This window comes from Urocitellus parryii, chromosome 5 (assembly GCF_045843805.1).
Source record: "Urocitellus parryii isolate mUroPar1 chromosome 5, mUroPar1.hap1, whole genome shotgun sequence".
In the NCBI taxonomy this organism is placed as follows: Eukaryota; Metazoa; Chordata; class Mammalia; order Rodentia; family Sciuridae; genus Urocitellus; species Urocitellus parryii.
This window is the reverse complement of record NC_135535.1, coordinates 208918979-208945833: the sequence shown is the minus strand read 5'-3', so window position 1 is coordinate 208945833 and position 26855 is coordinate 208918979. Positions and strand designations below refer to the sequence as shown.

The window sequence follows — 26855 nt, the reverse complement described above, 5'->3', positions numbered from 1 at the left end:
CCTGGTGTGCACCCTCGAACTGAGCATCGGGTCTGAAAGCAGACCTCCTGTACTGCCTCCACGCTGTCACAGTGCGGGGCTCAGATGCCAGCAAAAGGATTTCATCTCAATTTCCCAAAGCTGCAGAGAGAACTCTCGCCAGTGAGGGGAGCTGCTGGGCTGGTATGTGAGCTGCTCAAAGGCTGATGGGGAGGGAGCACAGCACAACTCTCAAATTCTCAATACTAATATTCCTCCAGCTACAAAAGCCCACGTTAAGAAAGAGAGATTTAAAAGGGACTCATTACAGTAACTACATGGTTAACATCCCTACAAAAATACACCTTTTTACACACTTATTTTAATTGAAGATGTTTATTGCATTCTATTTTTGGTGGAAAAAATGAAACATATATTTATTTAGTACAACCTTGTGAAATGCACAAAGCATAACTGAGTAAGAAGCATTTTTTATTCCTAGTCCATTTCTGAGGACTAAATCATGAACTGCTCCACTGTAATTAAATATTTCTTATAATAGTTGGGCACCACACTTGTTAATTTTCTCCTCTCAGTATAGGCAGCAATTCACCATTTTCTTTCAGTTCCTAAAAATAAAAAAAGTAACAATAATGTAAATGCACATATAAAAAATGAAAACATCTTTGCAAGTCACAGCTTTCATCAACATCTGAGAACAAAAAGGAACTCCTATTGCATTTACACCCCAAGTCTTTCAACATTCTCAAACTAAACATTATGTCACAAAAACTGAATACAGCTGTTCCTTGGTATGCACAGGGGAGCAGTTCCAGGACTCCCAGGACGCCAGAAAGCATGGATGCTCAAGTCCCTTGCACAGAACTGCACAGTATTCACATACAGCCACCCACACCTTCCCATGTGACCTGTGTCATCTCCAGATGACCTATAATACCTAATGCCAAAGAAGTGTTACATAAGCAGCTGCTGTGCTGAATGGTCTAGAGAATGGCGACAACGGGGGCTAAGTCTAGACGTCATCAATATGGTGCTTTTTTTTCCCAGATACTTTTCAATTCTCCATTGGTTGAATCTGTATATGGAAAACCGCAGGTGCAGATGGCCCTGTATGTGTGTTTACGCATGCAAGCATGTAAAATGAAAAATGTAGGTCTATTTTTGTTGCTTTAGGGTTATCCAAAAGCTAGTGTTAAACATTTTTTTTCTTCCAGGAATGAGATCAGCAAAACTACCTCACTGATGTGTTTCAGAGCCATCATGGCTGCAGCACTCAGCAAGAAAAGAAGCAGGAACAGATCCAACCTCCATATGAAGGCCCCACAGTCAAGGTGCTCAAAAGCCCTGGCTTTGTAAACGTGCACTAGTGCCATTTCAGCTGGGATGGGGTTCCTCCACGTCATGAAAGTGCATGCTAAAAACCTTCCCTTCACAATATGACCAGAAGTAGCACTTCTTATTAGTTGTCTTCCACTTCAAAGTCAGAGATCTGACAGAGAAGACTTGCTAACAAAGCAAGCAGGAGGAAGGCCTGAGGGTAGTCTGGGCCTTGGAGGAAACTCAGCAGCCCGCCTTCTTGACAGTCCTAGCTTCTCAGGAACCAGCATTCCAGCTGGCCCTCCACTTGACCTACCACAGCCACCTCCCAGAGTGGCAGCAGCAGGGTAGAAAAAAGCTACAGCTTTTTACAGGGTGTCAAAGCTACAGCTTCCCTTTATTGTTGTGGGCTAATCAAGAGCTGTGCAGCACACAGGTGCTAGATGTGGGGCTGCCCTAAGTTCTAGACATTGAATGTAAGAAAAGTTAAGTCCAACAAGCCAAAAAGTAAATTAGTCTACCCATCAATCACTTGCTGAGCTCCTAAAGTACACAGAGCATCAGAAGGGTTTCAGAGAGTACAAGAGGAACCTCTCAACATGCTTACCATCCAACAGTTACAGAGTAATAACATCTGACTGAGGCCAGTGATCTGCAGCCACTGTGGTGCGCAGGGCAGGGCCAGTTCTGGGCCTCCAGGCTCCTGCCTCATCTTCACGCACCATGAACAAATGAGGGAGGATAAAGAAAATGCAGGAAGAAAATCATGACAACATAAAAAGAGGCACAAAAATTTCAGGAGTAGGAGCAAATGTCTCTAGCTGGAGGGAGCCAGACATTTACAGACCAGTGAGTTTTACAGGATTAAGAAAACAAGTTTAATTACAGACTATGAAAGAAAATCCAAAACCAAGGGGACAAAGGTGAAGAAATGCTGAAAAGCAGAAAAATATGGAAGAAAGTTCTATGGACTTAGTGCACTATGGTTTTTTTAAGCCTGGCCACAGTCTAGGGCTCACTGAATGCCAAGCAAGAGTTTGGATACTGGCTGGCAGCTGGATGGGAGCTGACGAGGTTCTATAGAAGGCCCAGAGCAACAGGGAAGGAAATCGCTGGCTAATCCAGGAAGGAGAGGATGAGAACAGTCTGAAGCAGCAGAGACTATGAAAAGGATGAGACATTATACACTCCAAAACAGAAGTACTAGTCCAGAACAGGCAAACTATGAGGCTGGAGAAAACAGGAGTCCGACAACCCCAAAGTTTCCATTCAATGTGCAATGATGGTTTCCAAACGTGTCCCACTTATCAGTGCTGCAGGGTAGTGGATAGAGAGTCCTTACCTTAACAATATCCAATCCTCCAACAAGCTCCCCTTTCACATACAGCTGTGGGTATGTCGGCCAATTGGAGTATGCTTTTAATCCTTGCCGAACCTAAAGAAAAAACATGATCCTGAAACCTTCCTACAACATCCTACAATGAAAGCTAAACAAAAAACAAAACAGAAACCCCAGAACTTACTTCTTCATCTTCCAATATATCAAACGTTTCATATTCAACACTACAAAAAGGAGAGAACATTTTAACAGGAAATACAGTTGTAAAAGAAAAAATTATAAGACCTATTTGGTGTTTTAAAAATAGTCAAGAAAAGTAGATATTGCTAACAAAATGCCCTAAGTTCTAGGCCAATGGAAACTGTTTCACTTCTTAGATCTGCCAGGGATGACAAAGAACAAATCACCACAGGACACAGATCTACCTGGATCTCTCTCTAGACAATAAAGGGTCAGACCCAGGGTTAGAAAAATGTTCGTAAATAACAAAGAAAGGGGCCATTAAAAAAATGACCTAAAACCAGCCAGCCTCCCCTCCAGGCCCAGGAAAAGGGGGAAGACAGAGTGGGCCTGAGGTAGTAATTACGCTAACTTGACCATATTTTCCTTTATAAAATGCCACAATAATTTGAAGAAATTAACCATTTTTCTTTTTGCCTCTAACATTACATTGTCTATGCTTTCCATCCTACTAAAGCATGCTGAAGTATTTAAGATTACCTTCCCTATAACTTCATAGGGTAGGCTAATATAATCTATTTAAAGCTATGATTTAAATACAAATTAAATTTTTTAAAAAAGCAATTGTGAAACAAGGAAGAGAAGTAAAAGTAAGCAGAAGCATCTGACAAGCCCAACAGAATATTTGCTACGTATCTCCAGGTAAGTGGTTTTGTTCTGAACCACAGAAGTCAACGAACGGCAGTGTTCTCACCTGGCAGCTTCACCACGGAGCACATCAGAAGAAGAGGTGCTGCAATGTAAGTTCAACTGGACCCCTCTCAGATCCAGGTGATGGACCTTATGTGTGCCCATCAGCTTCATGTGTTGCTTAGAAAGTACAACTTTTTTAAAAGAAAATTTTAAAACAACCTATAATATTCTCCCTGTCCTGTCTTTACGCATGGTGAGAACACTGGCCCAAAAAGTTCTACTTTGGTCTTAAGTTAAAGCATTCATAAAACATTATAGCAAAAATAAATAGATTTTAAAAGTATGAACAAATCCAGACATTAAAACTGAAAAGCATTAGTGGCAGAACTAAAGTTAGAATTTTTTAAATACACCATTTGAAAACAAGATTTACATACCCAGTACTATTCAGTATTTCCAGAATTTGTTTGCTGAATCCACATTTTGCTTCCTAAATTTAAAAAATTACATTTTTTATATGTCCCAATTGTCATGATGGCAGCTAATGCTTTGTCAATCAATGCAGCGCTTGTCCAATGTCATGGCCACTACATTTGCTCGGCTCCTGACTCTTCATAGCCCTCTCCTTCAAGCACTGACCCTCTAGACATCTTCCCAGACACAGCCCATAGACCTACTCAGGCATGCAGCCTCATAAGGTGACATGTGCTTTAGTGGCTCATGGTCTGTGTGGTTAGAAGGTGCCTGAATCAAGTCTAGACCTTCTAGAGAATTTCTTCCTTACTTGATTTATCTGAACACACTTAACCTTTCTGCAATAACTAAAATAATCATTGTCATGTTCCCAACTTTGACCCCATTTTAAAAATTTATCTTTACATTATATGGCATCAATTTTTGGGGGTGGTTATGGAAATCTTATGCCTTTTTTTCATGCCACAGGACCCCAAATCCTAAGAATCTTGTGGAAAAAAATTGATACACATAAAACATTTTAAAAGTTCCAACAATAGTGTTTCTGAAATGTATGAATTCTTTCTGGGCTTCCAGAAAAAAAAAGAATGTTGAGAATAAAAATCTACTTTAAATAATCTCAAAAGGCGGGGGAGGGATGCCGCTTTATCATTACTAGGAGTTATTCATTTCCTCCATTTATTTTTAACAAATACACTGAACAGTGAAAGAATATAGATCCTAACATAGCATGGATTTCAACATGCTAAAAATCCCTATGACCTTCCTTGCTGTTATTACCTGCGTTATATTAACTAATGAGTTTCATTATATTTGTAATATTAGCTTTCATATTCCTTATGGTGACCTGACTCTCAAAACAGTCCTATGAAGCCCATTTACAAGGGGCAAAGCAGCTTTCTATGGCTGAGTCACCTGCCCAAGGTGTCCTGTCCTATGTGTTGGGCAGTTTCCTCACTCTGTCAGCCTCAGCTAGCACAGTGGTAGTTTCCACACCTCCAATGTAAGCCAAACCCTGTTCAGCTTTGCCTATCCTAATGACTGGCTGAGAATTCAGGAAATTTAAGAGAGATTCAATTGCTACAAAACCAGTAAAATACAAAATAAATGCAATGGCTAGTCTGGGGAAATTACCATCTTAATCCCAATCCAAAAGTTAATTAGTTTTACTCAAGCCATCCGTGGGAGTGATCTATCAAACTTGATATTCAAAATGATGCAAAATTAATATGTATTTTCATCAAAAATACTACAAGAACCATCTCATTATAAATGAGAATTACTCATTCATCAAACATATGAGAGCACACACACCAAAGCCAGGGTTTATTTCCCACCGTGGACACTTGTACTGTAAGAACCCAAGCACTACCAACTTCCCCGCACAAAGTACACCAAAGCAGCCCACACACTCAAACAAAGGGTAATGGGACAGCAACTAGCAGACCAGCAAGTGTTAAATAGTGTTGACCATGTTAGCTGACAAAGTTTGGCAGCAGAAAGAAATGCACCCTGCTGAGATGTTGATGATAAAGTCAAGCAAAATGTAGATTACTTTGCTTGATCTCCATAAGCACCAATTAAGGCCTGGATAACTTCCTGATACTGCTACAGCTTCATTAGCTAAAGCTAGGAAAAGAAGATTTAACTGTCCCCTTGTTGCAAATGTTAACATCAAAAGAAATTACAAATAAAACCATTTTTGAGTTCTTTACCTGTTTGTTTCCTTTCATAAAGAGCATCACAGAAGCTTTATTTGTCAGCATTTTAAGCCTGAAGAGAGAAAATTGATATAAAATGGCTCAGCTCAATTATTAAACACCACTTTTGCTCTGCATCATGAGTAACATGCGTATTTGAGGGATAGCAGGATGATAGTTCACAGCTTTGAGTGGTATTAAACAAGCAAATGCACTGACATTTTCCTTTATTTCACGCTCTCCCTGAGCCACTGTAAAACACAATATGGCTTCCTAGGCAACGAATGTTCCTTCAAGTTGCAATTTAAGCCCATCAACTCAGAGTACTAAAAAAAAAATAATAATAATAACCAAGTCAGGAAGGAATTATTCAATAGGGGGCTCATCTATCGGGCAGAATTTCCAGAACTAGATCCACGAGCCCTGTGTCTCACTACTCTGTAGAGTTCTGCACTCCTAAGGCTCATTGGGCAGGCTAGAGGATGAAAGCGTTAAATCCCAGAACATTGACTAATGCTAGCTGCTAAAAAACCAATGCAATAATGACTTTATACCACCTTTCAAACCAAATAATCTAACTCCTGTCAGGAACTTTAATCATCTGTAGTTAGCCCCAAAGTTTAGTCACACTCAGAAAAAGTCAGCGTGAGAACAATGGGTCACACCACCATATTCTCACTCCACTGGTGCCACAGGGTAATTAATCCACAGCTCAAAATCTCTCTACAGAAAAGTCACAAAGAAATGCACAGATCATGAACATGGCCATATCATCTCACCTCCAATGAAGTCTAGCCCATTCTCAGACACAGCAGCAGATGCAGAAACAGGACGCTGGCCCGCATCACTCACCCAGACCACTCTGTACTATCAAAACACATCACAAGCCCACAAACTCGGCTCACGATGTACTCTTTAAATTACTATTCAAAATACACTAAACTCTGCTGGTCTATATAATCCTGGCCAGTTATTATTGTCTGTGTCTAAAGCACAGGAGATTTAGAAGCAGTACATTCGGAAAACGGAAGGTCCAGTGGACAGAAGAGCATAAACAGCAATGAGCATTTATTTGAGAAGGAAAATGGGTCCTGAACAGCAAATCTAGACATAAAAGAACAGTCGTCTTCAGAGGCTACAGCTGTCACAAGCCAAGGGCGTCACCACACTATAGGAAAGAACAAGTGAGGACGTGTGGTCAACAGAAGGACACCACTTTCTCATTAAGAAGCAAGAAGGGCAACTAAACTTTAAAAAAATAAAACTAAAAAAAAAAAAAAAGGCAGGAAGGGTGCTGGCTGTGAGAGAACAGGCGGCAGGGGTCAGATGGACACCCACGGGGCATTAATACAGTCCCACCACCCACGGAGGACCACTTTACCACTCAAGCGCGAATGAACAAGGTATTCATTATCAAACACTATCAGAAACTTTCAAAATATTAAATGATAAGAAAACTTTAAGAGGGAGGTTTATTTTACAAACTCAAGCCCAACTGCAAATGGCTGACTTGATGTATTTCAAAATCAATTCCTTTTTAAACCTCCACATTAATCCATCTGTATCTGAATAAAAGTCCCTTTAATTCTCCCTACATACCAAAGTCCAAAATTTCTATGAGTTTCTTCTAAAGTTGATTGAGATCCTCCATAAAATAGACAAAAATTTTCCAGCTCCAAAATCTGCTGGATTTTAAGGTGTCATAGTTAGAAAGGCAATGAGACGTATCCAGGGTCTGATGGGAAGTCTAACACATATGGAATATCAGCTTCTCACACTGCACACACTCAAGGTTCTAAACAAGAGTGCTGTGTTGACATCCTCAGGCAAGAACCAAATAACAGGATCCTGGCTCCAAATGCAGGGAGGGAAGAAAACTTGGTTAATCCACCTGAAACCATGACTTTCCAGAAGAGCAAAGAATATCTAAGCAATCACTAAACTGTGGCTAATGCTTCTCCAGTTCAAATTAGAGTTTCCCAAGTCTCTATAACTAGTTTGACACCAAACAATGACCCCGGCAGGCAAACATCAAATCCTTGATTTCTTTAAAGAAAAAGCAATGCAAAAACAGGATTTAAAAATATTTTTAAAGTAAGAGTAGACTCTGAAACTTCTATAACACTTACCTTTCCTCTAATTTGGGAGCTTTGGGGCAAATTGTATCTAGTTCTTCAGATGCTTCTAGCTCCTGAAATAAACATAACATACACATCAGTTTAAGAAATCTGTACTATGACATAAATCTCCATCACACCATGATACTGATCAATTACCTATTCAGAAATACTTTTATTCCAAATTGATATTAGTAAATGCAGAGATTCATGTGTACTTTAGACTAATTATAAGTATGCTCTAAATGGAATTTCTTTACAAGGTACAGATTTCTCAATCCTCACCTTAATTATATCAAGGCCTCCTATGAGCTCTCCAGAAACATAGAGCTGAGGATAGGTGGGCCAATTGGAGTAAGTTTTGAGCCCCTGCCGAACTTCTTCATCTGAGAAGATATCAAAACTGCTAAACTGAATATTATGTTTGTGAAGAATTTCCACCATCTGCTTGCTGAAACCTGCATACAGAAAAAGAAAACAAAGAATTTAGCATGTCTCTCATATACATAAACACGATTATAAATTAATTGAGAGTACATATCACCCAGTGAACACAGATGCCTGCCTTTATTCTGCCAGAGATTTAGCTGGCACAGCTGAATAATATGTGAAGAGAAGATACATCCCAAGAAACTCTCATTTGACCTTGAACCACACATGTTCAGATATGACTTAACTCTTTAACACAACTGGAAGCTTTAAAAAAAAAAAAGGATGTGTATTAATCAAAGTTGCTCTTACCATTAGGAACATTTTTTGTGGAAGGAAATTTAGTGGCTAAAGAGCAGAGAGCTCTGAAGCTCTGGCACCATTCATCCACTGTAGGGCAGAAGGCCCTGGACAGCCACCTCCCAGGACTTCCTCCCAGTGGAGGGACTGATCTGGACGTTCTGAACAGCCCCTCCCACTCTCCCATGCTGAGAGCAGAGGAGAGTCAGCTCTAGCTAGAGGAAAAACTCAAGACAGCAGTTATTTTTAACCCAACTGTGTACTTCCACTGCCACTTTCCTGCTTCCTGAGTGCCCACTTGAGCAGTTCTCAGTCCTCAACATCTCTAAGGACAGATGAGAAATCAAGGAGGGACATCTTCTCTCAGGCTGAAATGGGCACAGCACATTGAATTTTAAAGCCATCTTCTCTGTCATTATATATGAACTGTCAATAGATTGACAGTGTTCTTTCTCATCTCATGTCATCACTTGACAGTTTCTTTTCTAAAACTATTTACATTCCCTAAAGTGTGTAATGTAATTTCTTTGCTACACTGTAGTGACAATTTTATGTTCCATGATTTTATTATACTTTTGTGACACATTTCTGTTCTGTACTTTCTTGACATCATCATCTTATTATAACATTAGTACTGAAGAATAAGAGTGTGAATCAGTCTTTTATAAACCTGTTAGTCCAGTCTGAAAAAAGGATATTTTTCTTTCCATAAACTAATTCTTACCAATCTTTTTTCCTAGTTTGAGCCACCCTATGCTTTCTCATCTCATCATTCTTCTTTCCAAACATAGTCGTAACTCACTAGAAAATAACCTATTCTTCAGATTCAAAATTCCTATAAGACTTAACAGCATTTGCAATTATTTTCAAATCAAATCAAATCAAATCATAATATTCAGCATAAGATTAACTGAAAGATAAGCTTAACCTGATATCACCCAAAAGCATGTTTAGTATTAAAACAGATCTACAACTGAGCTTCATTTTCCAGATCTGCAGTTGAAGATGAAGCACTAGTATTTATTTGTACAGCTATAAGTTCTTTTCCTACAACAGAGTGTTAAGTTCATGTACAGCCTGCAGTAAAACACTGATACTGAAATTTTTTCATTCATCTGGGAGTTCATTAGTAAACAGCTAACGGCTGATTGCTGATGGTTATTCTGCTGCCAATATATTAACTCATTTCTACTGTAACTGGCTGAGAAAGAGCTTTATTTTAGCTTTAGGCAATTACATGCAGACTAGAAAGATTGATTGGTAGTATTTCATTTTTAAGGGTTAAAGTGGTAGACTGGAAATGTTTTCCTTATGGATAAAGTAGTAAGAAAGCTTTATTCTAATGACAAAATATTTACACAGTTTGAAGAAAAATGCATGCAAGAAATAAAAATACTTAAAAGTAAAAAAAAAATAAATTAATTAACTGCCACAAAGTCACCATTTCTACCTGCAGTCATGTCTACTCATGACATGAGTAATACACCTAACTGCCACATTTAATAACTATCTAACAATAAACCCCTAAAGAATAGTTCTGCAATATGCTTTTGTGACTGAAACAAGGCAGATGACTCTCACTGCAGGAGAAATTTCTATGGTCAGACACCTGCTTTGCTACAAGTCTTAACTTCAACAGCTGTAAGAACTCCCCAATTACTTAATTAACTTGCTCTAAGACTTAACAATTCTGTTTAAGAAGACAGACATCTCAGTGCTTCTAGAAACTCTTCCTTCACACCTAAGTGTCCTCTCTATCCTCCCGAGCTGCACAGAACAGAGACAACCAAGTCTTTGACAACTGAGGCTCTCTCATGATACACCACAGGATTCTACAGGCAGAATCCACAGCAAAGGATGAGAAGGCAGAGCTGTGGCCTGCATGGGAGCCAGGGACAGGCTCCAGAAATGGCTTTTCCAGCTTCCTGGATTCAAATTTAAATGTTATTTATTCATGGTTTTCTGACTTTCAAAAAGGGAGATGGGGGCCATCAATTTAAAAATCAAGTGTAGCCATAGTCTACAGTGGACATCAAAACGGTGTTACTAAAGCGTAGTACTTTCAAAGCGAACTCTGCCAAACCAGAGTGGCCACTTGATTTCACAAGGTGAAAAAAACTTGGTTTTTAATTACAGGAGCTCACCTACAATTCTTCTCTGAGGTGTTAACAAAGGAGCAAAAACAATTCTCTTCTAGGCAGGCTCAAGAAGACAGCAGAGGGAAAGGCCTTATGCTCCCAAAAGAAACCAGCTTCAGGATGAAGTTATGCAGCAAAGCACACAGAAAGGAGAAAAAGAGCCAGGGAAGGAAGCAGGAGGGCTCAGACACACAGGAAATGCTTTCTAAGTATCCTAAGCAGACACTTTATTAGAACCAACGCCCTAAGGCAATCTGCTCACTCTATCTTCTGGGTAGGAAAGACAACACCCAAAATATCAGGAAACAGAAAAGCCCTTTAAAAATGGAGTTACAAAGTCGTAAAGAATAAAACAAGCCTTAGAACAGAAGAAACTGTACTGTTACACCATCTGCATCTAAAAATCTTCCTTTAAATTCCCTAGTTACTTATTTCATTCCCTAAATATCTATAATGCTGTGTTTTTCAGATTGCTCTAAAATGTGTTAAAACTTTTTGATTTTTATTTGTGTAATCTTTTAAATGTCAGTTAATACATCATAAATGAAGTTTAATGAAGTGAAGAAAAATGAGTATTTCTAAGTTTACCTCTAATTTGCTTGAATATAACATCTACATTGAAAAGGCCCTCCAAGACTGACTTTACCCCAACACCCCCAGAAGGAAATGGGGGTAGTTACTTGTGCCCAGTTACTAAGCAGGGCCAAACGAAGCTCATTCACTTGACCATGCCCATCACTCTTCCAGCACACCCTTTCCTCTTCTGGCTGAGTATCCCTTCCCCCAGCTTTGGTTTTGCCATTTGCCAGCTTCACCAAGTCATCATTCAGATCCCAAAGAGGAGAACACAGCATTAGGTTTGCTATGTAAAAACTAGCAGACAGATTCGCCCACATTTTATAGCCAGTTATACTGCCCTTCAGACTGGAATGAAGGTACTGAATAAAATCCATGAGACTGACGTGAGTCCTCATATTAGGTGGGCTCATAAACTGCCAGAAATGGTTTTCATGCAACACGTCTGTCGCTGCCTTAGTTAATCCTGCAATAGAGCAGGTTAGCCTGTAGTCCCTTCAGAGAAGGTGTCACCTGAAACGGAAGACACTGACCAGGAAATTTTTTAGGTAGAACTAAGAAATAAAAGAATCATTTCTTCAACTTTTAAAACAGAATTTATCTTGAAACTTTACGATTAAAAGTAGACTTTTTCATAACTTAACATATAATTTGATAACCATATAGGGAAGACTTTAAAATTGAAATTTATATTGGAAGCTAGGCTATTTTTATAAAGTCACATTGGACATGTAGAAACCATATCAATTACATCCTCAATTTTATTGCCACCTATCTTAATAAGTTCCCTCCTGTGTAGTTGAAACAAATACTCTTAAGAGTCTCAATAGCATCATCAAAAGTCATTGAATGCTCAATTATGAAGCATAATAATGTTGTACCAGGCACAGTAAAAAGAAAACAACATAAACCCAATACCAGAGGGGTCAAATAACTCTAAAACTTACTTAAGGACACAATTACGAGCATCTATGTGTATAGAAAATAAGGGTACTATAAGCCAAGAATTGGGAGTCTTTAAGTTACTAGCCGCTATAAATTGGAAATGACAGCAATGGGCAAATAATGCAATCATTAGACATCAACAACAGGGAAGGCAAGAGTACACAACACAGGCCCACGAACACTATGAAAATATTGCAGTTTTTAAATTACTGAATCTGATGAGTGAAGAAAAGAAGGTGGCCAAGAAAGAAGCTGTTAAGAGCAAAATTACACAGGCCAAAGGCCCATCAACAGAGACAGCAACATGACAGCAGGAACCTGATCTCAACTCCGACACTGGTTGGCCTTGGGTGAATCAACTTCCCATCTACATGGATAAGACAAAGGTGCTGAATTAGATAATTTCTAGGACCCCTTCTGGTTCCAATCTTCTCCGAATTTACAACGCAAACTAATTTTTCTCATCTACTTGTCTGATTTTCTACAAGCATGTGAACAGAAGCAAAAGATGTCCACCCCAACTGCACCCTACATTGGCAAAGCACCTGCATGGCTTACACCATCTCAAGCGCAGCTTCTTACCACAGCGAGGTTCTTGAGGGGTTCCTTTCATGAACAACATGCAGGGAGCAGCGTGCGTTAATTTCTTCAGGCGAAGGTTAAGATCTTCTTTAAGATGCTCATTAGCACTAGGTGGAAAGGAGCCACTAGATGCGTGTCGCTGCACTTTTTTGGTCAACTCTGGAGCATGTGCACCATCTAATCGGTCAATTTTCTGAGAATTCTAAAGTTTAAAATGTCATTTAGAATACATACGGCATTCCTTCATCAGAGAGATTTTAGACTCAAATTATAGCGAGTACATACATAGTTCTAGTCAATTTTTAAACAAGTCAACGCTGTTACTGGAGAAATAAAAACCTGATTACCAACTGCCTGAAAGGCACTCAATTTAGAAATACATGAGCCCTTTTATTGAGAATGTGTGATGAAAATACTGCACCACCACAGTCAAACCATCCAAAAAGATCTTCCCCCACGCTCGCTGGGATGCATCTATTACTAAATATGAAGTATCTGAAGAACTATGGTAATACCGTGGGTACCCTGAAGCAAAGATTTGCCTCTGCTTCCTAAAAATCATCAATCAAGCCAGAAGCAGCTACATGCTTCATAATGTTTGGGCACATGCCCTAAACAAGCAACTTCTGATTCAACACAAGGGAACATTACAATTTGCAGCCAAGGGTATGTTCTCTGGTTAAGAAGTAACCACCTGGCTTTTCTCTCTGGCCTTCTCATCAGCATCAGGGCAAACAATGAGACCACTGGGGAAAGTGCAAGGCCAGGAAAAACCAAATGCCTCATGTTAAGGGGTCCAGAAAGAGTATAAAGGAACCAACATGGACAGTCCAATGGCCCACTAGAGATGGATGTTCTTGTACCACCCTTTATCCTTACCTTGAAAAACAGAAAGGTGGGAACAGAAATAATTTCATATTTTTCAGATACTTCAGGAACAGCTTCAGCTTCCAACTTTAAAATAAAAAAAGAATTTAAGCTTGATTATTACAAGGTCCTTTTTTACTGCTTCAACATGTAAATCAGTTTCACTTGTATTACCCCTCCAAGTAGCTGGCGTTTTTAAGAGTATGGTAGAAAAGTCTACGACACATTTACATTGAAATGAGACTCACTGGGCTGGCATGCCATCCACGGAGTCTGCAGTGTCAAAACAGGTTCAGAGGTTTTTATTTTGTTGCACATTTCAAAAGATGCCTGGAGGCTGTGAATAAAATTTTTGGTGCACTAGTGACCTAGTAAATTTTCAATCATATGCAGCTACTACTATATTGAAATCCATAAATCACTGACCCCAGTTATGTCATGATTACAGTGCTTATTTTCTGCCCACAGCAATTCTTGCTGTTTGCTCTATTGACTAATTTCAAGAGGCAGTACATCATGACTGACAGTTGCAGCCTTCTGCAAATTATGAAGCAAAAGGAGTATTTCTTCAATAAACTATTGATGTCTGATAAATTTTACTTTTAACTCCTACAAGGCTGCTGGACACTAGGCAGATATCTTGCCAAGTTACTTGCTTCAGGTCTATTCATACATGGAAATTCACTATAAGATGATTATACTCTGTCTGATGATTTCCTTGAGGCTCCTCAACAAGATATAATGTGATATCTGACGACGTGGATATGAAGGACATTTAGAAACACAATTTTGTAAATAATTAGAACACAATTACTATAAGCTATTTATGTAGGTCTCTATAAACTATACTTTGAGAAAAACCAAGATATATTTTTATCTCACAGGACTGTCAATTTAATATAAACTTTTTGAAACCAATAAAAACCTACATTCACATTATACCTATAGGAAATAAAATTTATTGATAAATTGTTAAAAAGTGCTTAAAATATATACACTGAATTTCTTCAAGAGTGAGATATCTCCACTGGGCCTGGAATACTATTTTTATCTACAGCTTTACCAGTCAGGTGATTTCCATTAGATTGAAACTCAATGCAGAGGGAGGCAGCCATCTGTCTGTGATCTATGCCTTCCACCTTACACATTTTTAGGTGCTGCTCCACTATCTTGTTTTATCTCTTTAGAGCACCCTTTTTGCAACAATATTGTTAATTAATTTCCATTTTTAAAAATGCATTCTGTATCTTAAATTAACATCAACCATTCAATAATCTTAAAAAGGTGCAAAAAAAGATGAAGTTTTTCTCAGACAGCTGTTCAAAACACACTTTTTCTTTAATTTTAGAAATGTGTGCACCATTCTCTTTAAGACATGCAATTCTGCACTCTGAACAAGAATGCCAGAGAGGCTGAAAACAAGGGCATGTCCAGTGTCACTTCGGCTCATTAGCCTTTCCTTTTGGCTACCATCTGTGGAGCACCCACCACATGCTGGGTATTGTGCCATAAAGGTTCCTACCCTTGTACTACTGGAGTCTAACAGAAGAGACAGACATCCCATCAACAAACAATGCCATGCAGGAAAGAGGCAGTGTGGTCTTAAATCAGAAAAATATAGGCAGCATCCGACTCGTACAAACTCCTACATGGTTTTTCAAAATCTGATCTCTTCTGATTTTCCTACTGGTTTCCCACAAGGTCTTAAGACAGCTCTTCCTGAAGCAAATCACTTGCTGTTCCTACTGAAGTCGAAGGATCACCACAAGTGCCTCCCTTCAAATCAGCTCCCAGAAAACAAATCTAAGGTAACGGTAACAAACAATTCCTACAGAACAAGGAATAGGAATACAGAAAAAGGCACAACATCCTCCAGAATGTCAAAGGCACCTAAAGTCCTAGACTCTGCAGGGCTGGGGATGAAGGTCAGCAGTAGAGTCTTGGCAAGCAAGCACAAGGTCCTGGGTTCAATCCCCAGCACTCTTTTCTCTTTTTGCTTTTTTAAATCCTTTTCAACATGAAAATTCTTTGAAAATATTGGATCTAATACAACATAATAATTTTAATCACAAATAAATATTTTTAAATGATCTGCAGTCAAAAGAACTCAAAAGATAACTAACAATAGCTACCTTTCATAGACAGCCTACTGTAAACTATGACCCTTTTGTAGCCTACTACTTTGAAAGGTATACAGCACATTATCACCCCAGCTTTAAAGCTGGGAAGGTAAAGAGGAGGTGTGATTAATTTTAGACATTAATTTGACTGGGTTCACATTATACCTATAGGAAATAAAATTTAACTAATAAAGCATTATTCTGGGTGTGTCTGCAAGGGTATTTTCTGAAGAGACTGGCATTTAAAATCAGTGGACTAAGGAAGGGGTATCTACCCTCACAATGTGTGAGGGCCACATAATAGGCTAAAGCCCCAAATAAAACAAAAATGCAAAGAAAAGGCAAAGTCATAGGACACCCATCTCCAACCCTTGGCCATCAGAATCCCAGGTTCTCTGGCCTCTGGCACTTGTCCCCATGACCCCCCACGTTCTTAGGCTTTGGGCCCCAAACTATAGAGTCACACCATCAGCTCCTTAGTTCTTGGGCCTTCAGACCAGAGCAGCTTCTCGGCTTCTTCAATTTGCAGAGGGCAGGTGGTGCAGATTCTTGGCTTCCATGACTAGGTGAGCAGATTTCCACAGTAAATCCTCTCTCATACAGCTCTCTCTCTATACATATATCCTACAGGCTACTTCTCTGGAGAACCCTGACTAATATAGAAGATCACGGAGTAACCTGTGTCCACGGATACACAGTTAATAAGTGGTAGAACTAAGCACAGTGTGCACGCCTGTCATCCCAGCTACTAGGTAGGCTGCAGCAGGAGGATCACAAGTTCCAGGCCAGCCTTGGAAACTTAGCAAGACCCTGTCTAAAATACAAATAAAAAAGAGCTGGGGGTGTAGCTCAGTGGTAGAGCATCCCTGAGATCTCTACCCACTAGTACAAGCAAACAAACAAAATAAGTGGCAGAGCTGAGAAACCATAAAATCTATGCTTCTTTCCACTATCACAGTTAACTTTTCTTCTACTTCAATCAAAAAGATAACACTTTAAGAACTGGATTTATATGTGCCTTTGAGACCAAACAAACATGAACACTTTCAGAATGAAATCTGAATCTCCCTGGTGGAAACCACTTGCTTCTACTCCAAGAATCTCAAGCCCTGGATTCTTCTCACCAAGCATTCTGTGTATGCATGAGAAGGAATGAAGTCAGGGAAGCATGAGGTTAATCCAGAGGTGGGGAATTCTCTCTATTTCACTTCAATTTAGCAGGGTCACCAAAGACTGGCATGACAGTTACAGTTCACAGCCACAATTTACTCTAGGCCAGACACAGTTCCAAATGTTTCATGTACTGACTCAATATCCTCTTAATAACAGGTACTATCATTAGAACCATTTCACATCGTGATTGTACAGACATTTAGAAACTAGAAATTGTGAACTGTATCTTTAAGTTAGTTGCCTATTTCAAAATATTTAAAAATAAAACTATAAAGATTCCTCTTTTTTAAGGAGAAAAAAAAATACATATTTCAGTATGTTAACTCCTCAATGTCCTTAACTTTTTACCTTAAATTATAATGTACAGACATAAGTACAGCAGTTATTATACAAACAAACTTAATATTAAATGAAACACAACAGCATAAAAAACTAACCAATCAGCCAGCTGCTAAGTCTGATCTGGGGAAATTTTGTAGTACAGTGCATTATATGATAAAAGAGAACCACAGGGGAAAAATCCATTTTCAGATCCATTTGATTTATTTCTCAGATATACCCAGCAGCACTCAACTTGTTCATCACCATGTACTACTTCCTCTTTCTCACCTCCTCTGCCAGATACCATATTGTGAAAGATTCTATCAACTAATTAATTGATAAATGTATATGCACATTTTAGGTAAAGTACTAACAAAATCTTTTATTTGAAAAGACATCTGACATGTTTTTAATTCTATTCTGAATAAACATAAGGTTTCTATACAACAGAAACAACTCATCTCTGTCCTCTAAGACCCTGGAGGTCTGAGAGCCTGGGTAGGGCCCACACCTTAGGATTCCAACCAGATAACAAAGTAGCCATTCAGGCAGCTGGAGGACCACCCATCCTAGACAGCTGTGGCACCCAGGGGGCATCAGTGCACTTCCTAGTCTTCATCAGGACAATAAGAGGCTCAGAGACAGTGAGTGTGAAAGCCTTGCCTTTCAACATTCACACCAAAACTGCACAACTAACTTTTCTAAGGTGATATTTTTATTCTCTCCTACAAAATAAGAAATTGTTGGCAGTCAGAGGACCTTACAATCTTCCATCTGAATGATTTATTTAAAGTGACTATAGAATTACTGCTCACAGTGGTATCAGACTGGTAGTGAGGTTTTAAGTTGTTCCAAGTGCTTAAGTGTCTCAGTGAGCCAAGGACTGGAAGCCCTTGGAGCTACTTGGGTTGTCAGGGCACCTAAGTCTGACAGCACCTTATTTAAATGACTCTGTAAAAAGATCACTTATTTAAGTGACTGTAAATCTCACTGACAAAAATGAACTAATCCCTACATTTTACAAGTCAAAAATGCCAAACTACTGTATTATCTTAAAAAAAAAAAATGAACAAATCACATTAGAAGACACAGACAGGGAAGCTAGGCAGCACGCCCTGGAGTCCCAGCTACTGAGGAGGCTTTGGCAGGAGGATCACATGAGCCTAGGAATTAGAGACCAGCTTGGACAACATGCTGAGACTCTGTCTCAAAAGAGACACAGATAAAGGCAGCAGAACATTAGTCCTATAATCTAGAAATATTTAGAAGCCCCTATTAACAAAAGAAAGCTGTTTCAAAATGAACTGCATGAGTCTTACTGGAAAAGGTCAATGATTTCTCAAATATTTCACTTCTTATTTGTTCACTGTAGTTCAGCAACTGCCTTTTAACTTCCTACTTTACAAACTCCATGCAAGTTACATTTACCTTCGATGTCTACTGAAATACCACAGAATGAGTTTCTGCAAAGTGGGTGGCTCTTAAAAGAATGAGCAACCTGGCACTGCTGTCACCCCACAAGGGCAGTCAGGCTCAGGTGCCCCAATAACCCAGCAACACTCAGGGCTTCCTATCTTGGCTCATTGAGACACTTAAGCACTTGAACAACTTAAAATCTCACTACCAACTCTGATACCAATGTGAGCAGTAATTCTATAGTCATTTTAAATAAATCATTCAGATGGCAGCTGAGAACAATGTGTTACCTAAACCAGTAACACTATACACATAAAGCAGACTTCAAACAATTACCATCATCTTGATTAATCTTACGATTGGATGTTTAATCATTCATTTCACTGGTAATCATTATCTTTTATCACTGACCAAACATGCAACTTTAATGTCCCCTTCTATTATTTATATTGGACATTTTAGGGTTGCATCCTAAGGTTACATTACACATTTCGTTGGAATTTTAAATAAGTCCTTAAATTTTAAAAAGCTGACTATTATATTCATATTTGTTCCACATGCATAAAGAAACACTGGAAGGGTTCATGCAAAATTAATGTAAGCAGTTACATATGGGAAGGGACAACAGAGCTGATAGGCAAAACACGGGTGAGAAGCATACACTGTTTGGATTTTTGAGCCATCAGAGTACAATACCTATTTAAAGCCAACATCTTACAGAAACTGTCTGAAAATATTATCACCAACTATATAGAATTCTGTGTTTTCCATTCACATAAAAAGAGGCATTCAAATAGTTCGTTTCATTTTTAAGCCTACATGTGGGTATACTTGTTTATGTGAAGTCTGAACTCAGAAATTCTGGTTTTAAAAAACAAGGCTTTGGTTTTTCTGCTTGCTTTGAATCTTAAAGATTCAGACTTCTGAACACATATGCCTGCCTTCCCAATAATTCATTATTCTCAACTCATATTTTAGCCTTGATGCCTAAATCAGTACCAACTCCTCAATGACAACATTAAATGTGTTAAATCAAGTAAGCTAACCCACAGTCAAAACTATCATTTTCCTAGTACTTGTCTGCTCAAAAGCAAAACCACACAAAACCAGAATAAAAACCAAAGGAGGAGACTGAGAGCAGAGCTCAGAGGCACAGTATACCGTAGCCCAGGTTCAACGCCCAGCATCAAAAGGTGAGGAAAGGGAGGTAAGGAAAAGACTGCCTGGCTTCCCTTTCCTCTGCTTCCTGGACAGGTTAGATTTTCAGCTTCCACAAGTTTGCATTTACCCAGTCCAGGACAGCAATTTCATCCTTTCCCCAGGCTACAGCAACCTGTACAGACCCTTCAGGAAGCCTTTTACACATCCCACCCAGCCTTTCCATGAATTAAGTCTGGTTAATACCTTAACTATCCTAAAGCCACAATTATCCAGAGAATTATCTCACCTGCCCTTTCTCTCAAATAACTCTGCCTTTGCCCAACCTGATACTTCCCATCCAAGTATACCAGGGAAAGTGTGGTTATTTCTATACTAACTTGAGAAATGCAAAATGACTTTAAGAGTTTTAATTATAATCTATTGCAAATATCCCAATGCTACTTATAAATATTTGGAATTCCACAACACTCCTTTGTATTAGTTAATAAAATCTAGTCAAATCCACAACATAAAACACATAACACTGAAAATACAATACCTTCACAAATGAAACTTCACGGTGTTCTTTAGCTAACTCTGCCATTACATCGTTCATCTGTGCACACTGTGGAGCCCATGGCGCCCAGAAATGGATCACAAGGAGGGACCTGTGAGTTAATGAAACAAACTTCTTAAAAATTATATTAACTTTGGAAATAAGTAAATACTGATGTAGATCAATACTACTACAAAAATAAAACCTTTAAAAGAACTGCCTAAATTGTTTAATACTGTAGGATTTTGGTATATTATAAGCAGACTGAATTCAAGAACATTATGCACAGCCTGAGACCCTTTTGGATGAATTTTCAAATCAATGATATTTCTTAAATTAAGAATTAGCCCATGTAGTTAGGCATGGGGTACATGCCTGTAATCCCAGCAATTTGGGAGGCTAAGGCATGAGGCAAGAAGATCAAGTTCAAGGCCAGCCTCCATAACTTAGCAAGACTGATCAAAATTTAAAAAAAAATAATAACTTTTAAATTTTTGTTTTGTTGTTGATGGACCTTTAATTCATTTATTTATTTACATGAGATGCTGAGAATTGAACCCAGTGCCTCACACGTGGTAGGCAAGCACTCTACCACTGTCACAACCCAGCCCCAAAATAAAAAATTTTAAAAAAAGGGCTGAGGATGTAGCTCAGTGGTTATGCACTCCTGGTTCAATCCCCAGTCGCCCCCACCCAAAAAAAAAACAAAAACCTAGCCTTCATAAAGTGGTTCTGAATGTCCATCCATCTCAATTAATAGGTATATAAATCAACTCTATTTTCAGACTCCTAAGGAATTTCTTTATTAGGGGCCCCATGTTTGTGAATATCATTATTAACATATTTACTTTTTTTTTATACATAGTATTGTGTGGAAAAGGGGGTATGATTGTGACCATAGGAATAACAATAAAATGTTGAAAGCAAAAAAACAAAAATGTCTCTTACAAAAACAGCCTCTTATAATTTTAATCTTATACCACAAATGATTTTCTAAGTAGTTTAGTATGAACAGTTAGAATAGTGGATTAATAAATTACTGGCTATGTTCTTAAGAGCCTAAATGCATATCTACCTTAATCATTTTTTTTAATATATATATATTTTTTAGGTGTAGATGGACACAACACAATGCCTTTATTTTTATGTGGTGCTAATGATCGAACCCGGGTCCCGCCCATGCTAGGCAAGCGCTCTACCGCTGAGCCACAATCCCAGCCCCTTAATCATTTTCATACAAAATAATTGTGGCAACAATAGCTATCTTTATTTCTATCCTCATATCCAACCTAAATTAATTTAGTTTTATAGGATGCTACATTCAAACACTATCCTCCTCAAAAAAAAATAATTGAGGGAAAAAAGTTACATAGAGGAAAGAACCAAGGACAACCAATGTTTGAGGGGGAAAAAAAACTTTTAGTTTTTTTTTTTTTTTTTTTTTAGTTGACGGACCTTTAATTCATTTATTTATTTATGAGGTGCTGAGAATTGAACCCAGCGCTATAAAAGCCAATGAGATAACAGGTGAGAAAAGAGCAGGCCCATGTGAGGAAAGTGGAAGCACAGGGAGGATGAGGCTGTCAGAGGCAGGGTTTAGTGACGTCCAGGAATAGGCGAAGTCCAAGGCTAACTCCAGCTCTGGCTAGAGACTGAGGGCTGGAAGTGGCAATGGCCTCGAACTCTAGCACAAAGCTGTCAGCCTGGGAGGAGAGAAGTCTAGTGGGCTTTCAGTGAAGATATCTGCATTTGACCTACAGATCTGGGAGGGAAAAAAAGCCACACCATGTTGCAGAGGAGTCACACTGGACCCACGGTCAGACCTCAGGGCTGACCAACACCAAGTCAGGCCAAGTGGAGGACAAGGAAAGGAGGCCTAGAAGTAGGAAGAGGTTAAAGGGTCTCAGAGAGGTGTGAGAAGGAAGAGTGGGTTGAAGTTACAGTTCACCAGTATGGCATTTGCCTAATATACACAAGTCTCTGGAATCAATGCCCAGCACTACAAAACACAAAAAGGAGTGACAACCATTAAATGCATCAAGAAAGGGCAACTAACATTACCAAGAGGAATATGAATGGGATAACAGAAGCACATCAGTCAGCAGCAGAGGCGGACTGAAGGTAAGAAAGCAGAAGCTGCTAGAAATCTACTTCAAGAGATTTGTACCATGCACAAGAAAAGGATAGATCTAAGGAATCAGCTTTTAAAAAAAATTATTGATACAAGGAAACCTTCATATGTGTATTTTGTGCAGGGACAATTCAAATGGAGAGGGAGAGGCTGAGGACCAGAGACAGCTGAGAATGCATGGTCTGCAGGGAGGCAGGAAAAGGGCCTCCAGAGTAGAGAGAGGGGCAGTGTCCTCTGTATCAGAGCCAAGGAATAAACAATGGGTAAAGCCATAGCTGGGTGCCTATAATCCCAGCAGCTCGGGAGGCTGAGTCAGGAGGATTGTTGAGTTCAAAGCCAGCCTCAGCAAAAGCAAGAGGTAAAGCAACTCAGTGAAACCCTGTCTCTAAATAAAATACAAAATACAGTTGGGGATGTAACTCAGAGGTGGAGTGCCCCTGAGTTCAATCCCAGGTACACCCCCCTCAAAAAAAGGATGGGTAAAGTCATGTATAAGGAGCGGGGGATCAGGCAGATGCTGATTAAAGTTCTTTTCTCTCAGGTACAAAGCAAGGCCATCTGCTGAAGGGAAGAAACTGAAGGACAGGAATCACAGGTAGGACTGAAAAAGAGGGGAGAACTGCTGGCTGCACAACAAGTCTAGGAGGGGCTCCAAAGGAAAGCCCGCCTATGGCAGCAAAGGACATATTGTGGAGCCCCCACCCAGCAGATCATGATCTGCATTCAACAGATGGTGGCAGCAGCAGGGGAGGGTGAGCAGGTGTTCAGTATGGGCTTTGAAACATTTAAGAAGTAACAGGGATACTTAACAGTTTTAAAATGATGGGAGTATTGACAATCATAAAGGTCAGCTCCAGGACTAAAGAGATGAAAATTAAAAAGGATAGGAAAGGAGAAAATCTCAGCTATGTTGATTTAGTATTATAATTCTCATGTTGACACAATACATCAAGACAGTCTTTTAAGGCTTTTATCTTGAGAACATGACTGAAGTTGAGGGTACTAAATTATCTCTGATCTGTGTTATTCTTCAGTGTGATAGGCTAGAAACAAATACCATATAACTGATTCTTGTTTAGATGGGGTGTTAGAAATTGAGAATCAGGCAGATTCATCTGCTCTAAAAATGACCCTAGCCATGATGACCCTAGCTGGGTGTAATCCCAGCAACTTGAGAGGCTGAGATAGGAGGACTGCGAGTTCAAAGCCAGCCTCGGCAACAGTGAGACGCTTGTCTCTAAATAAAATACAAAATAGGACTGAGGGTATGCCTCAGTGGTTCAGTGCCCATGAGTTCAATCCCTGGTACTCCCCAGAAAAAAATTTTTAAAATAAAAATAAAAATGACCCTAAAGTAAATTGCTTCAAAAAATTATATCCCAAAAAATCCTAGGTAGGGATTTGAAATTGTCATCAGTACTTACATAATTCAAATGGAAATAAAAGAATTGAAGCAAGGTCATCTTGAGATAAACCCTGACTCAAGCTTTTGCAGAACTAAGGTGTCCTTGCTGGACAGTAGAAGAATCAAATCATGTAAAGTTCCTCAATTAAAAATGTACTGACAAGGAGGGATGGAAGGAAGGAACAGAGGGTAGAAACTGTGACTCTTTTACAGAAAGTTCAAGAGCACTAATCTACAGTGACAGAAGAAATCTGTTTTTGGAGAAGGGGCTAGAGGAACCCCTGGGGTTCTATTTTCCTATTTTGAATGGTGGTTACTAATATGTATACAATTGTCAAAATTCATCACATCTGACTATGAAGATCTGTGCATTGATATCTCAATTTTTTAAAGCTGGTACATCAATTTTCACCAAATTGACAAAAGGATTTCTAAAATCAAAATATTTAATGATAAAAAAGATGGTGAGAGAAGCACTTCCATATCTTGCTGGTAAAAACTGAGATCTCCCAGAAATTCCACACATATATGCTGATACCCAGTCCAAGGAAACAATTTAAAAGACAAAAATTTATGAATATGAATATTTCCCACTACCTTACATAGCTAGTAACTGGAAAAATCTAATGTTCAACAATGTAGTTTTTTAATGGTCATAACAAAATATTATAAAGCCACTAAAAATCAAATTTTCAAGGAATTTTTAATGCCATGGGGAAAAATAACACAATCTGATTACATTTTTTAAAAATTGGAATAGGTAACTAGGCTTTGTAATATTATAATCCCACACGAGTTTAAAAAAAAAAAAGAATATGCAAATAAGCCTGAATTCAAGTTTCAGCTACATCACCACCAACATGGCTTTGAAGAGTAGTTTAACTTCCCTGCACTCCCACATCTGTGAATAGCATTACCTAACACCCTGAGATGTTAAGAACAAACAAAAACATAAAAGTGTCTTAGTTATACTAAAAGCATAATTTTAATGTTAGTAGTTAGCCATGATATTCACATATCATGCTCTACTTTCAGTATCAATTAAGTATATTATATCATATATGTATACATCCAATATTATAATGACATATACCTGAAACAAACAAAACAATGTCCTCTTTTGGATTATATATAACAGTATTATCTCCATCTTCATGGATTGTTCAATATGCCTAATGCATTGTTTAAAGAAAACACTTAGAGAAAGATCAGGATGAAATCCTCACTTGCGAGATTTCAGACCACATAATGAATCTTGGTTCTTCATCAATACAACAATTGTTTTTCTGTTTTTACAGGTTCTGCTACTTCAGTTTTTCATCTGCAGTTAACACTACCATTTACTATCACATGCCAGACTCAAGTATTTTTAAAATGGGTAAAACCTCTTAATTACTCTGCAAATGTGTAAACATCCCCATTGTATAACCAGCTGAGGTTCCAGTAACTTACATATACATCTAGTAAGTGGCTTAAGCCAAGACAAAAATCTCAATTCCTATCAAATTTTAAAACTGAAAAGCTATGACTTGAAAAGTTCATTTAAAGTGTTACATGGAATACTACTTAATGTTCTTAAATGTTTCTATTTTCACAAAGAGCAGCAACGGTTCCCTCCTTCCCCAGATGTCACACTTCATTTCCCAAGTGCCCATTTAGCCTGGTGACCTTGAAGAATTTAGACTACTGGGTCATCTCCAGGGCAGACCACAAGCAAGAATACATCCAAAAAGTATATGAACTTGAACTTTCTCCATTAAGGATTGTGAAACATACAAAAAATAGTCTTCTCAATGTAATGGTAAATTCAAAACATTTAAGGACAGGTCCACACAAGTCCTTAAATGTTATTTAAGGATTAAATTTCATTAGGCCACCTCTGGTGTCCTCCACTGTTGTGCTGCCTGAACATGTGTTGGTTAGTTGGATGAATCAAAACCCAGCTTCCATCAATGAATAATGTCATCTATCCCCTTAAAAAAAAAATCGCAGGTAAAACTGAAATAAACGCCTAAAGAATTGTTTGTTTCATTCGTTTTTGGTGCTGGGGGTGGAACCCAGAGCCACCACTAAGCCACACCCGGGGCCCCCAAAGGCCAGTTTTAACTCACACTTGAACTTCCTCACGTCGGTGCAGCGCAGGGCGCTTCCTGCTGCCAGTCCCGCAGCAGTTTACACTCGCCGTCTCCTTGCACCCGAGGCAGGCACTGAGCCCGAGGCTCGGTTACAACACTTGCCGGGGTTACCCGCTGGTGGGCGGCCGAGTTGAGGGTCCCAAGAGAGGGACACCGGAGCGAAGCGCCAGCAGCACAGCACAGCGTGGCCCCCACGACCCGGGTCGGGCTGCACAGCGGTCCAGCCACCCCAGCGGCCCGCCCTCGCGCCCCACGCACCCCAGGGTCTCCTTCCGCAGTCCGCTCAAGGGCGAGATGCACGTGCGCAGCCCGGGCGCCCCCAGCCGGGCCGGAAGCCGAAACGGCAACGGGCTGGGCGGAGCGCGGCCCGGGCGGCCCGGCGCGCCCTTCTCCGGCGGCGGGGAGGCTCCGCGGGGGTCTCTGCCGCCCCGCGCCGCCGAGCCACGGCCCAGCCCGGCCGCCCGGGCCAGACGGCGGGGGATCCCGGGTCCGGGCCGCCGTGAGGCCGGGCGGCCGCCTGCTCGCTGTCCCGGGAGGGGCGGGCTTCGGGAGCCGGGCGACGCCGGCGCGGCCCGAGGCCCAGGCCCGTCAGACGCCAAGGGGCCGACCTCCCCGCGGCCCGACCTCCCTACCACCACCCGCCATCCGCCACCCACCGCCCAGCTTACTTGGCTTTGAGGCGCAGCAGCTCCTCAAACTGCCCGGCCGAGCGGACCTCCACCACCGCCGCCGCCGCCTCGGCAGCTCCAGCCGCCCCCGCCGCCATGCTGCAGCCGCCAGTCAGGAGCAGTCGAGCGCGGGCGGCTCGATGGGGTGGGGCGG

The 26855-nt window shown here is 39.9% G+C and overlaps 1 protein-coding gene across 1 annotated transcript; it reads right to left on the bottom strand.

Moving 5' to 3' along the window:
* Positions 1–341: 341 nt before the first annotated feature.
* On the bottom strand, positions 342–26855 carry Glrx3 (glutaredoxin 3). Its single transcript, XM_026411085.2, has 11 exons — positions 26702–26855; positions 20366–20474; positions 13649–13723; positions 12770–12971; positions 8085–8257; positions 7812–7873; positions 5698–5755; positions 3946–3998; positions 2820–2859; positions 2639–2731; positions 342–587 (listed from the first exon to the last, which is right to left on the bottom strand). Exons 1-11 carry the CDS (start codon positions 26797–26799, stop codon positions 537–539), a joined length of 1014 nt encoding a protein of 337 aa, XP_026266870.2. The 5' UTR covers positions 26800–26855; the 3' UTR covers positions 342–536.

Excerpts from the sequence above, each read along its gene's own strand:
- Glrx3 (XM_026411085.2), bottom strand. The coding sequence starts at position 26,799 with ATGGCGGCGGGGGCGGCTGGAGCTGCCGAGGCGGCGGCGGCGGTGGTG. Across the intron at positions 8,258-12,769 it reads CCCTCAAGAACCTCGCTGTG|GTTTCAGCAAGCAGATGGTG; the intron begins GTAAGAAGCTGC and ends TTCTGTATGCAG. Across the intron at positions 588-2,638 it reads GAGGATTGGATATTGTTAAG|GAACTGAAAGAAAATGGTGA; the intron begins GTAAGGACTCTC and ends TTTTATTTTTAG.